General features: G+C 36.0%; 1 protein-coding gene and 1 long non-coding RNA gene across 2 annotated transcripts; both read left to right on the plus strand.

Annotated features, from left to right (window-relative positions):
* The first annotated feature begins 7,632 nt into the window (after positions 1–7,632).
* Positions 7,633–10,821, plus strand: LOC125581986. The gene is made up of 3 exons (XR_007319815.1): positions 7,633–8,984; positions 9,539–9,596; positions 10,347–10,821. It is a non-coding gene; the product is annotated as an uncharacterized LOC125581986 (long non-coding RNA).
* Positions 10,822–12,625: 1,804 nt separating this feature from the next.
* Positions 12,626–14,336, plus strand: BNAC02G40970D. The gene is made up of 4 exons (XM_048749248.1): positions 12,626–12,718; positions 12,838–12,924; positions 13,700–13,831; positions 13,935–14,336. The coding sequence occupies exons 1-4, from the start codon at positions 12,626–12,628 to the stop codon at positions 14,334–14,336; spliced, it is 714 nt and encodes a 237-aa protein (XP_048605205.1).
* The last annotated feature ends 441 nt before the right edge of the window (positions 14,337–14,777 follow it).

Below are 14,777 nucleotides of genomic sequence, written 5' to 3' on the forward strand. Positions count from 1 at the left end.
TTTGGTTTGGTTTATTTACGCATCAACTATTTACCTGTACTTTTGAGTTAATTTATAAAACAATATGATAACGAAGGGAGAGTCTACACATACTCGACGGGATCAAAGCAGCACCTTTACATAAATCACCCGGAAATGGTGAAGGAGCTTACCCAAATCAACACGCTTAACCTTGCCAGCATCACCAAACGCCTTGAGCCTATTCTTGGCAATGGCGTTATAACCTTTATCCAATGGTCCTCATTGCCCACGACAAAATTAAGGTCCTACTTTTTTTCATTTGGATTTTCTTTTATAACTAGGAAGTTCCGGGTTAAAAGTTAAAATCCATTCATCTCCAATATTGTCTATGTGTAAAATGTTTAATTTTTTCAAACATAAATTCTGTGTTGTGATTGGTGAAGGGAATGATTGGTTCAATGGTGGATTCTGCGATGCAAATGTTGAGAAAATGGGAAGAGATGGTGGAAAGAGGAGGGAAAATGGGATGTGAGATAAGAGTAGCGAAGACCTTAAGGATGTCTCAGCTGATGTCATCTCTAGGGTTTGCTTCGGAAGCTCTTTCTTCAAAGGAAAAGAGATCATCTCTATGATTAATGATCTTCACGTGAGTCTCACCCTTAATACTTTTACTTCATCAATCCATGCAAAAGTATGTAATATGATTTGAGTCTGGTGGCTAGTGAAATGGTGTTTGGGAATAAGAAGCATGGTGATGTGAATACTAATGAGCTTTGGAATCTTCGATATGGGACACGGTGAAGGAGAGGGAAACTGAATGTGTGGAAGCTCACAAGAAGGATCTGTTGCAGTTGATATGCGTAGCTGCGATGGTAACTTGTGGGACAAGTCAGCCTGACAAACATTTGTTTGATTGACAAATATTATTCTTATTTTTTAAATTTAACAACAACAAAAGATTTAATAAATTTTTCTAAAGCATATTTTGGTATTCTGAAATAAATATTAATTAAAAAGGAAGTAAATAACAATAAAAACGGTAACAAATAATAATTTAATAGTTTATAGTAAATTAGTAAATTACCTATTTGGATGTATGGGTTCAAAAGGAATCTGTTTGCCAGCGATGGACTATGGGATGTTTTCTCCAACGAGGTTTGTGAATTAATGATATAAAGCTTTGATTACATCCTCAATGATTGAGATCTCTTTATAGGAAGCTGTAGCAGTGGTGAAAGAGGTTGAAGATCCAGAGGAGTCCACTAAGAAACTTGTGGGAGAAGCAATAAAGAGATGAAGTGCTGATAATATTACATGTGTCGTTCGTTTTCTTGAAAGCAAGACTGCTAACATCAAAGCTTCCGGCATATCCTCAACACATTCCAGCTCATCTCAGAAAGAAATCAAGGGGAAACCTCAGTTAGAACTGACTCTGACCACAGTACACAACAGTTTGGACCGGACCGTTGATAATCAGAAGGCGGTGGAAGCTAAGGCCATTGCAGCAGCTCACACCACTTCCTCAGAACAGAGCGGATCAATAGGTGAAAAGAATTAAAACTGAACTCCAGTTCACAGTGACTCCACAACAAGCAAGGCAAGTAGCGTTCCCTTCATATCACTATCTAAAATGTCAACACTAACTTCAAAATGATCTTTTTTTTTGAGAAATACGTCTCGAGATTTTTCTCGACTAAGTTATGTCCTTCATGTTCGTTTGTTTTTGTTCCCCTGTTTTTTTTGATGTTCTAACTCCAATAATTCAACTTGTAAATTTTTTTTTAATTGCTGAACTAGTCACTCCTTTTTAGCATGTGATGTCTACCCCTTACCTCTGTGATTGACATGTAATAACGTTACATGTTGCACCTCCATGTTTTATGTCTTAGAGACATGTAAGATATTTGCTCAAAATACACAAGAATCTACAAAACAATTCACTGAAAGGTCACTAAGCAAGTCTCCTTCTCCCTTATTTAGAATCCATGTCTCGATGGTTTTACTTCTAGAGCCCTCTACTGGTTTTACTTCTAGAGCCCTCTGCAGTACTAGTCCCTTATATATTAAAGGAGAAGTATTCACACCATAATAGACACGTGACAGCCTCATAATGATTTATAATAAATATGCTAACGCGTTCACACTATATTCACACTATATACTTTGCATTTTTTAATATAAAACTCACATGCATGGTTCCAATAAAACTTTAGATTTTTCGGTTCGAATCAAAACAAATAACGAATCAAAAGCTAAACTATATATATATATATATATATATATTATTTTTATTGTTTATGGATAAAGTTGGGCAAAATATTTATAAATTTTGATTCGATTCGTTATCCGTTTTTATTTGAACCAAGAAATATGAATATCCGTAACTCTACGAAACAAATCAATTATTAAAATACAATTAAAAAAAAGCAAATTACAAAAACCAATATTTTTAGGAACGGATATCAAATTTATTTGATCTGTTATATGCATATATATGCATATATGTACAGAATTATATATATATATATATATGTTATATATATACTATAGTTTATATAAGTTTTACAATATTTTTATGAATTAAATTTATTATATTAGGTATTAAAATTTAAAAAGTCAAATAATATTTTGTTTTGTAATAAAACGTTATTATTAATTTTTTCAATTATTTTTAAAATTTTATTTTATTTACGGATCAAATCGGATATTCTTTAAAATTATAAATTATTTTGGATATCAGAGTCACCGACTATCCAGGTGGCTAAAGATTGAATCTACATGAATGTCTCCAAATACCCGGATATTCGATCTGTGTCCACCTCTATTTACGGATACAATTGATTTTTCTTTATATGAAAAAAATTCACTAATGTCAAGGCCTTTTTAGTTTTTAATTAATTTTAATTTTATCTTTCATGTATTATTTAGAACAAAAATGTCATTTAATATTAATTAACAATATCTTTATATATTTGTCAACTATTTCTATATACTTTTACATACACATACATGTGCACCTTGATGTGAGCAACTTGTAAGTTGTAACCAAGTATTTACCACAACTGAAGTATCTATTTTTTTTTGGAAGTTGAAATATTTTTTTCTTAATGCTTCTTTCACTACCGACCAAATTGTAGTGAAATGATTTGTCTTAATAATTTTTTTTTTTTTTCTTGAACTATTATCCGTTTACAAACTATGATATGAAACCATTGGTTTGACATGACGAATATCAAAAATTCATAACATGAAAATAAACAAATAATAGTAATTTTTGGTTTTTACCCAAAAAACTAAAAAATCAAACATTCTAACCGAATAAACCCAAATAAATATTAATTTAAAATAATAGTTATAATTTAGGAGATTAAAAAATAAAAAATAACTTAAAACCGAACCGCTATCCAGATTAAACAGATTTAATGTGTTTTATTAAAAATAACGAAACTAATAATCACATTCCGCGCGAGGCACGGATTATTACCTAGTGATATATTTGTGCATGTTTTCTTTCTTAACTTATTGGCCCACATGGCCCGACAACAGTACTTCTCCCCAACATGGCAAAAAGTCACAAAACCACCACACGCCAGGACGTCGTCAAGCTCGTCACCACCATCATCCGCAACCAAAGATAATCGGAAACCGCCATGTTTTTGAGTTAAGTTTCGGCCGTTTCAGTAAATCGACAATAACTTTCTAACCGTGATGAATCTCGTGAATCCAAGACTATCATCGTGTTCTTCTCGTCGAGACGAATCCGTAGCCACAAAAAACGCCTCAATCGGAGTCCGGACGAAGCCGTACGCGCCCCCGTAAGTTTCGCCGACTGCTCGCGTGTCGTTCACGCGCCGCCGCCGGAAATCGCCTCGGCCGTTGCGCCGCCTTCGCCGCCGGTAAGCTCCACCGGTGACTCGTCGGTGACTCGGTCAACTCGGCCGAGTCAACTCAGCGAGTCAACTCGGTTAACCGATCGGTTAGCCGGTTTAAATTGATTTCAATTCGGTTAGGTTAAACCGGTCGATTAAAATCAATTGGAAATCGGTTAGGAAAAACCGGATTAATTAATTAATTAATTAAATAATTAATCTTTGACCAGCGGGTTGACTTTTCCGTAAATACCTGTTTTAAACCGTTCGAAGGCGTTCAGACTCGAAATTTCGATCTGATTTCAGATTTAGAGTTCATTTGAGCAGCTGGAGTTCATATATACCACTTCTCTTCATTGCTAAGGTGAGAGCTACTCCGTTAAATCCCGAGCTAGTTTAGTACTACCATTATGGAAAGTTTAGTTTCGAAACATGGATCCGTCTCTTTGAATCGAGTCTGTTTGAGAGTCTTGCTTGCTCATTATTGATATTAATTGTTAAACTGGAAATAAGATAATAGAGGATTCAACGGTTGATTGAATTGATTGATGTTAAGCACTGTTATATATATATATATATATATATATATATATATATATGAGTCCAGGTGTTGAGATTGCGGGGCGCAGAAATGTCTGCGCTAGGCCGTGGGATTTTCGGGGTACAAAGATGTTTGTACTAGGCTGCATTGTTTGAGATTGTGGGGTACAGAGATATCTGTGCTAGGCCGTGGGATTTGCGGGGTACAAAGACGTTTGTACTAGGCCGCCTTATTTGAGATTGCGGGGTGCAGAGATTTCTGCACTAGGCCGTGGATTTGCGGAGGGTACAGAGTGGACTACTGTAATTACGACGCCTGTAGAATATATTCATATATATATATCCTTATGAAGGAAATGCGGTATGATATCATCGCATTGGTTGTAGCATGTCTAGTCCTCTAGACATATGTTGATTGTTCTGTGTGGTGTAATCGACACCGTGTTTGTTTCATGCTAGAGCTAGGCCTACATTTTAGTAGTGCTATGAACTCAGTCAGTGGTTTGCGATTTAGCATCCCATAGCTCACTGGGCGATTCCCCTGTCGCTCACCCCTCCTTCTTTCCCCTTTCAGGTGAAACCTACGAGCAAGAGTGATTATCCGACTGGTGCTATTGGGCTTTTGGGCTTTTACTACTATCGAGCTTTGGACTTCTATCACTTTTATCGTTTTTATCGCTTTTTGGCCTTTGGACTTCTATCTATCGTTTATGATATTTCATATTTCGGACTTTCGGTTTATGTCGAACTTTTTATTTTGGATGTTATCGTTATTGGGCCTTTGGGCCTTATGCCATCGTATTGACTTTATATTATGATGGAGGATATTATTATTATTTTGGTTGTGTTATTCTTTTATTTTTCCGCTTTTATCTATTTATTATATTTCGAAAGTGACGGGTGTCACATTTTGGTATTAGAGCTATTTATTTATCGTAATATTTTATTATGTAAATCGGGGTGTCACATTTTGGTATCAGAGCGGGTTCCGTCCCGGTTCCGACCCGGGATGGCGATTTTGGAGACTCGGTTTTATTCGGTTTAAACGGTTTTTAATGATTTCAAAATATTTTGGGGATTTGGAAGTTTTGAAAATGAAAATAAATCGCACATTTCCGTTCCGTATCACTCCTTTCTAATCCAATTGTCTTTTTATTGACTATGAGTTACTCATCGTCATCCGCTCTCTAGCTAACAGGATTTCGGCCAGATGTTCGACATATGGATGATGATGTCACAGTTGAACGGATTGCTCAGGTGTGTGTCAGTTTCGTCAGCCGTATTCGGAGATTGTTCGCATGTGGATGTGTGACGTTGTTGCCACCACCCAAACTTCAAGTCATCGCTCAACGAGTTTTTGTTACTGGAGATTATGTGGTATGAGTTGTGAGCCATGAGTTGGCATGTGTTATTTGTGTGTATGATATATTGACTGCCTTGGAGGCATGGTTAGTTTGTAATCTCGTGTGGATCGCTTTTAGATTTGGGGTGTGGCAGCTTGCGTTGTGTGATATTGGAGTTATGCTTGGTATGTTTGCCAGTTTTTGGTATTGTTGATCGTTTCAGAGATGTGTCAGCTCGGACAGCTGACATAGGATGTTGAGAACTATTTATATTCAATGCGGCGTACCAATTATTCTTGGAGGAGTCAAGTTATTCGGAGACTCATCAGAGATGGAGCTATGTTTTACGATATCATTCGTGGGATGGATTGGCTGTCACGACATCGAGTAGTGTTGGATTGCATGAGGGAAAGAGTTCAGATTCCTGGAACGGAGCATAGTTTTACTGCATGTATGCTACATATTGAGGAGTTATTGGACATATGAGCAGAGGGATTTTTGGCGACCATTTCAATAGTTAAGGATGATGGACAGTATGAGCTGCATGATCTTCTGATTATTGCAGAGTGTGAGGATTTTTTTTTGTGGCCTTAGGAAGGGTCACCACCAGACAGAGGATACACTCTTGCGATTGATTTGGAACCACGGACATCACCGGTTTCACAAGTTCTATACTGATTAGCGCCAGCGGAGATGACCAAGTTGGAAGAGCATATTAAAGTTTCATCAGACAAGGGTTTTATCAGATCAAGTACTTTACCGTGGGGAACATCATCATTGTTTGTAAGGAAGAAAGATGGGAGTTTCAAGCTTTGTATCGACTACATAGACTTGAACATGGTAACCATCGTATTGATGAATTTTTGGATGAGCTGCATGGAGGATCATGGTTCCCGAAGGTTGTCTTGGCATCAGGATACCATCAGATTAATATAGCTGAGGAGTATGTACGGAATGCAGATTTCCGTTATGGATATTATGATTTTTGGTGATACCATTTTGGGTCGACAAATGCACTGATAGCATTCATGAAGTTTGTAAATGATGTCTTTCGTGACCACTTGGACAAGTGCGCGATTGTACTCATCGACGACCCCTTTGATTTATTTTTTTAGTAGAGGGAGCATGTTGAGCATTTATGGATTGTGTATTGATACATAAGGATCAGGACATTGCATATGCATCGCATCAGTTGAGACTTCATGAGACCCACTACCCTATTCATGATTCGGAGTGGCTGCAGTGGTAGTTGCGTTATAGTTTTGGAAATCATAATTGTATGGGAATGAAGTTGAGATTCTTTGGGATCATTAGAATATGAAATTTATCTTCATTCATTAAAACTTGTACTTGGACAGTGCAATTGGATTGAGTTCGTAGCAGGCTATAGTTTGGATATCGCATACCATCTGGTAAGGACAACCAGCTGATAAATGACTTGGGTAGGCATATGAGCTGTATCTTAGGAACCAAGGAGATTCATGTATTATTAGGACGCTTGCTAATCTCATATTGTGTGTTGTTACTGTCAAAGGAAAGACATATGGCCTTAAGGCTTGGAGCATGCAGTTTTGCTATGGAGGATACGCAAGCACAAGTTAGCATTATGGATTTGGTTGAGCAGATCGAGATTGGGAGTATTGGATATCATACAAATTTGAGCAGGATATACTTGTACCGCAACCGAGTTTGTGTGGTGGACGATAAGCTGTTAAGAAAAGGGATCTTACAACAAACATATCACTCGTGTTTCTCTACCCATCGGGAACACCAAAGGGTACAAAAATATTAAAAGTTAACTATAATTGGTGTAGTATGAAGATGTTTGTAACTACATTGCGTCGCGGTGCCAGACATGTTATATGGCTATGACAGAGGATCAGTTATCTATCATGTTATTTTTGAGCTTGCTTTTGCCGGAGTGGAAATGAGGCATGGTGATTATGTACATTGTTATTGGATTTTAAATCACCATATGTGGAAAGGATGCCACATGGGTAGTCATGGATAGACTTACCAAGTCAGCCCATTTCCTAAGTAATTAAGAAGACAATCAGAGCTAATCAATTGGAGCAGACCTACATTATTGGGTTTGAGAAGTTTCATGGATGTTAACATTGTATCGGATTGGGAATCGAAGTCACATCTACATTTCAGAGAGCCTTTCGGAAGGCACTTGGGACAAAGATCATATGAGTACATCTTATCACCCGTTGACATATTGTCAGTCAGAGAGGACTACTCAGAACTTAAAAGATATGTTCAGAGATTGCGTGGGATGGAATTTCGGAAAGCATCTACGTTTACTAGAGTTTTCCTACATCGACAACTATCTTTTGAGTATTGAAAAAAAAAATTACTATACGAGGGTTATTTATGGTAGACCTTATAGTATACCACTTTGTTGGACCAAAGTGTGGTAGCAATATGAGTTAGAACTATTAATGGTTCAAGAGACGGTAAAGCAAAGGACATGCTCAAGGATTGGCTTTCGGAAGCCCATGACGTCAGAGGATTTATGCAGCTAAGCACCGTAAGGATTCGGAGCTACATATGAGCACCTAATATACCTGAAAAATAAGGACATTTCAGGAGGGACCTAAGACTCAGAAGATAAAGGAGCTTAAACCGAGACACATGGAATTGTATCCTTCACTGGAGTAGATTGGATTAGTTGCTTGCAGTTACTTTATCAGCAGTATATCAGCCTTCTAGGACTTGGTTCATATGACAACATTGCAAAAGTTGAGAAGGCGCTATAATTATTTTGCAGTAGACGTCAAGTGACTTCAGAAAGTTTTATGGACCTTATCATCTATTACAGATTTTGGATCATCAAGTGGAAACAGTTCGGGGAATGTCGACCGTGTTTGTCCGAGTTCGTTGGGAAAGATATAAGACTCAGGAGGAGACCTGGAAGGCCGAGCGAGGATTAGTATTCGAGGTTTTGCTATGATGACATTGGGCACGTCAGCTTATGACATGAATTCGGGGACGAATTCCTTATAAGTGGGGGAGAATTGTAATGACCCAATCCCACCATCTCGACTTCTTTCCCCAACCCCACCATTTTCACCTTCTTTTTCACCATCTCCACCTTCTTTCCCACCATCTCCATCTTCTATAATTCACAAATTAAAAAAGAGAGAGAGAGAGAGAAAGAGAGAGAAAAGAAGAAGAAGAAGGGAGAAAGCTCACTTGAACTCGTCGCCGGAGCCACCACACGCCAGGACGTCGTCAAGCTCGTCACCACCATCATCCGCAACCAAAGGTAATCGGAAGCCGCCATGTTTTTGAGTTAAGTTTCGACCGTTTCAGTAAATCGACAATAACTTTCTAACTGTGATGAATCTCGTGAATCCAAGACTATCATCGTGTTCTTCTCGTCGAGACGAATCCGTAGCCACCAAAAACGCCTCAATCGGAGTCCGGACGAAGCCGTACGCGCCCCCGCAAGTTTTGCCGACTGCTCGCGTGTCGTTCACGCGCCGCCGCCGGAAATCGCCTCCGCTGTTGCGCCGCCTTCGCCGCCGGTAAGCTCCGCCGGTGACCGTCACCGGTGACTCGTCGGTGACTCGGTCAACTCGGCCGAGTCAACTCAGCGAGTCAACTCGGTTAACCGATCGGTTAGCCGGTTTAAATTGATTTCAATTCGGTTAGGTTAAACCGGTCGGTTAAAATCAATTGGAAATCAGTTAGGAAAAACCGAATTAATTAATTAATTAATTAAATAATTAATCTTTGACCAGCGGGTTGACTCTTCCGTAAATACCCGTTTTAAACCGTTCGAAGGCGTTCCGACTCGAAATTTCGATCTGATTTCAGATTTGGAGTCCATTTGAGCAGCTGGAGTTCATATATACCACTTCTCTTCATTGCTAAGGTGAGGGCTACTCCGTTAAATCCCGAGCTAGTTTAGTACTACCATTATGGAAAGTTTAGTTTCGAAACATGGATCCATCTCTTTGAATCGAGTCTGTTTGAGAGTCTTGCTTGCTCATTATTGATATTAATTGTTAAACTGGAAATAGGATAATAGAGGATTCAACGGTTGATTGAATTGATTGATGTTAAGCACTGTTATATATATATATATATATATATATATATATATTTGAGTCCAGGTGTTGAGATTGTGGGGCGCAGAAATGTCTGCGCTAGGCCGTGGGATTTGCGGGGTACAAAGACGTTTGTACTAGGCTGCATTGTTTGAGATTGCGGGGTACAGAGATATCTGTGCTAGGCCGTGGGATTTGCGGGGTACAAAGACGTTTGTACTAGGCCGCCTTGTTTGAGATTGTGGGGTGCAGAGATTTCTGCACTAGGCCGTGGATTTGCGGAGGGTACAGAGTGGACTACTGTACTTACGACGCTTGTAGAATATATTCATATATATATATATACTTATGAAGGAAATGCGGTATGATATCATCGCATTGGTTGTAGCATGTCTAGTCCTCTAGACATATGTTGATTGTTCTGTGTGGTGTAATCGACACCGTGTTTGTTTCATGCTAGAGCTAGGCCTACATTTTAGTAGTGCTATGAACTCAGTCAGTGGTTTGCGGTTTAGCATCCCATACCTCACTGGGCGATTCCCCTGTCGCTCACCCCTCCTTCTTTCCCCTTTCAGGTGAAACCTACGAGCAAGAGTGATTATCCGACTGGTGCTATTGGGCTTTTGGGCTTTTACTACTATCGAGCTTTGGACTTCTATCACTTTTATCGTTTTTATCGCTTTTTGGCCTTTGGGCTTCTATCTATCGTTTATGATATTTCGTATTTCGGACTTTCGGTTTATGTCGAACTTTTTATTTTGGATGTTATCGTTATTGGGCCTTAGGGCCTTATGCCATAGTATTGACTTTATATTATGATGGAGGATATTATTATTATTTTGGTTGTGTTATTCTTTTATTTTTCCGCTCTTATATATTTATTATATTTCGAAAGAGACGGGTGTCACATTTTGGTATTAGAGCTATTTATTTATCGTAACATTTTATTATGTAAATCGGGGTGTCACAATATTATCCAAACTATTAAGTTATATACACAATGTAATATAACGTTTAATTCACTAGTTTAGTTGCTCATATGATTATGCTTTGGTCCCCCACCCCCCCCCCCCCCCCCCCACCAAAAAAATGGATGTAATTTTTAAAAATTAGCAAAATTTAAATAGATGGATTTGAAATTCAAAAAATTACAAAATTGTATCTATAAATAATAAAACTTAGATTTGAACAATCTCCAGCAAGCTCCACCGGAAATCTCAAGCTCCACCAGCTTGATATTGTAATTGTAACTATTTTGAGAAGTTCGAATCTTATATATATTAAAACAGAAGTTATAACCTTGATTCATGTGTGATTTTTTTTTTAAAAATGGACCAAATGAACATATTCATAGAAAGTCATATTACATTTAATATCTAATTTTATCATTTAAATTTTGGGCGTACCAGAAATTTTTATTGGACAATCAATAATTTGATTTAAACAATAGATGATACATTGGATTTATAGATAGTATAAATTAAATATATATAATTTAATGTTGTAATACTATACCTCTATATGCTAAATATTTAAATATTTGTCGATGTTAACTTTTAAAATTATAATTTCTTTATAAAATAACAAAAATCATATTATCTAACAATGATTAATCTTTACTACCTTAAACCAATGAAAACAAATTTTAAACTATATAGTTTATTTTAAAAATTAAACAAAAACTAAATGTTTAATTATTTACTCGATAATATAAATCTATGAAGCGAAAAGTTTAATTTTTTAAAAACTTTCTAAGTTTGTGAAATGTTATAATATTTTTGAATATGATACTAAAAAATATTTTACTAATTTTTATATATATAGTTACAATTTTAATAATGAAATAATAATCCAAATATATATATATATATAGAAGAAGATACAAATACTTGTGAAAGTCTGAAACAATCTATTCAATGAAAAAATATACAGTAAACTTATTATGTTTTAAAAATGGATAGATACATATATATTATAATATATATCAATTTATAATTGAAAACAAAATATTTTTATAAAAATAAATAAAAATAAAAATCTGCGCGGTTGCGCGGATCAAGATTTAGTATTTTAATAAAAAAATTACTTCGTAGATATTGGTTTATATACGTGTATACTTTTTTAGAAAGATATATTTGTGTAGTCTCTCAAATCGAAATCAGATCGAATTATATCTCCAATCTTCGATATTTTGGTCCACAATTGACTAGTTCGATTACGACATGTAGTAACAAATATCTTAAGACTTCCGAGTCATTGACTACAATTTATTTACTCTTCGCACATTGATTACACTTTCTTAGTTCAGCATAAGTATTAATCAATTTATCGACGTTATGAAGGTTTTTTTTCCTTTTGAGAAAGGGCTTCTTTCGACGTTATGAAGTTTCAAAATTAAAATGCCATTTGAGCGCTAATGATCGTATACTTTTCGTCAATCTCTTTAATATAAACCAAAAATTTCCGCTTCTAAATTTTTAATAATAATACCAGTAAAAAACTCAAATTTGTTTTTAATGTTATCTTTGTCAGAATATCCGTCTCTAAATTATACTATCTGTGACATTCAATTATATATGAGTCAGAATATTTATCGCAAAATTTATATTTGTGCCATTAAAGTGTATCTGTGTCAGTGCCTAAATTCCGCGTCAAATATTTATGTTTTCTTTGTCAGAAATGTCAATGTTACCTTAAACAACAAAACAAAACGAATCAAATGTAATAAATAATAATTAGTTAAAAAAATGTAATAAATAATTATTTTTGTTATTCTCTCTTTGATATTATAAATAACAGATCGTTTTCAGTCTCGGAGACTTAACAGAAGGTCAAAAACTAAAACCAAAACAGGATGGCTCTCGTTATTATGAATGTCTTACTTCTTTTATTCTCGGTAGTCTTAGTTCGTTCCGATCAAACTACCACGCCTCTCAAATCCTTAAAGGTCAGTTTTTAAACATGAAAAAAAACTTTAGACGCACTGTTTCCCTTCTATTATTTTGATCTCCCTTTGCTTAAAAAACTTTGCTTAACTAATTCAACATCATTTTTTTCTTGTATCAGATCAGTGAAAATGTAACATACGATTGCATAAATATTTATAAGCAACCAGGACTTGATCACCCTTTGCTTAAAAACCACACGATCCAGGTGCATAGTTTCAGAAATTCATCTCCTACTTATGGTTTATTTTTATGATGTGTTATTTTAAACTTGACTATACAATTATTTGTTCCTTTTTTTGTTGGAAAAGATGAAACCATCAAGGACTGAATTAAATAGTCAAACTGGCAACAACATCACACAGAAAAATAAAATAAAATGTCCAGATGGAACCATTCCTGTATTAAGAAATACAAAAGACTTCCTCACCAGCGCTAACCTTTTCCCCGAGAACTATGTCCATCCACAATCAGTAGACAGCCCTGGAACACATGTAAGCATTCACTTTCGTTATAATCTTTGATCTAATATTGTTTGTATGAATGTATTAATATATATTTGTTATAACCGGTTTTTTGTAGATTGCTGGAGTAAGGTCGCATGCTGGTCCATATCGTGGTATACAAGCTTGGGTTTATGGAGTTGACCTAAAAATCGAAAAGGATCAAGCCTCATATAGTCAAATATATTTAGGCAGTGGTGTGAATAACAAGATCAATTATATCTCTGCGGGATTTATGGTAGATTTTACATTTTATTTTTTATTTCTTCCCTTAATCACATATGATATTGTTGGCAACCTTAAATTATTGCAACTCTTGTTCTTAGATAAATCCAGGATATATTTTGGCGACGGACGTGTTTGGTCATATGTATTTTGGAAGGTTTGCATATATATATGATCAACTTATTTGGTTTCCGTTGATTGTGTAGGCAATATGTAAATAAAATAATATGTAAATATTGAATATGATTTTGATAGGGTAAAGATGGAAAGGGATGTTACAATACAGCTTGTTCAGGGTTTGTTCAAGTATCACAGACGATCCCCATAGTTCAACCCATTGATATTTCACCAACAGAGCCTTCCTTTTTACGTCCCTTCATACATCAGGTATATCTTCTTTATAAATCATGTAATTTATAGAAACAAACGAGTGATATTTAATTTCATGCTAACAACTCATTAGATTTATCTATTAAGTTACTGTTTGTAGGATAAAAATACTGGGAACTGGTGGCTTACATATCTGGGGCCAGATAAACCCAACGGTGATCTCGGTTATTGGCCAAAAGAATTATTTAACCTTTTCGACAATGGTGCGAATATGGTTGGAGTTGGTGGTGTGGTTAAAGCTTCACCTTCTGGTTCAAGCCCTCCAATGGGTAATGGTAAATTTCCGGATGGAGGCCGGAGAACTTCAGCAATTTTTGCAAACATTGATGTCTTGAATTCTAACTACAAGCAAAGTAAAATCAGTTCTTTTCCTATTGAGATATTGGTAGATAGTCCACAATGCTACGGGCTAAGAGTCGGTACGGTAAAGTGGTACCGTCGTACTCGTCTAGGGTACTTTTTCAATTACGGTGGTCCAGGAGGAAACTCTTGTGGAGTTTGACATTTTTTGTGTAATCTTTGACATTTATCTATGCAACGGTTTACAAATGTTGAAGTCCAAATATTATCCTTAAGCAGATAACAAAATGGAATTTAACAAGTCTAGTTTTTATAATAGTTACCAAGTAATTCTCATTTTACCAAACAAAAAAAAGTAATTCTCATTTTTTTCGAAAAAAACGAATCCTCATTTGTCTTAACAAGTCTAGTTTTGTTTCCGCCAACTTTTTTTGAAACTGTGCTTTTTTTTCACTAACTTTTGTTCAAAGGATTTATGCATTTTTTTACAGTCGAATGGATATATAGGAAGAACAGGTAGAGTGTTAACATCATAGTATACGGAAGAAATCAATCTATTCTGTGTTCTGAACATCAACTTCCCTATGTCCCGTATGTTCTTTTCAATTAGACGCCATCTCTCTCTATTTGTCACTCTTTGTGG

The sequence above is a fragment of the Brassica napus genome, chromosome C2 (assembly GCF_020379485.1).
Source record: "Brassica napus cultivar Da-Ae chromosome C2, Da-Ae, whole genome shotgun sequence".
Taxonomy (NCBI): Eukaryota; Viridiplantae; Streptophyta; class Magnoliopsida; order Brassicales; family Brassicaceae; genus Brassica; species Brassica napus.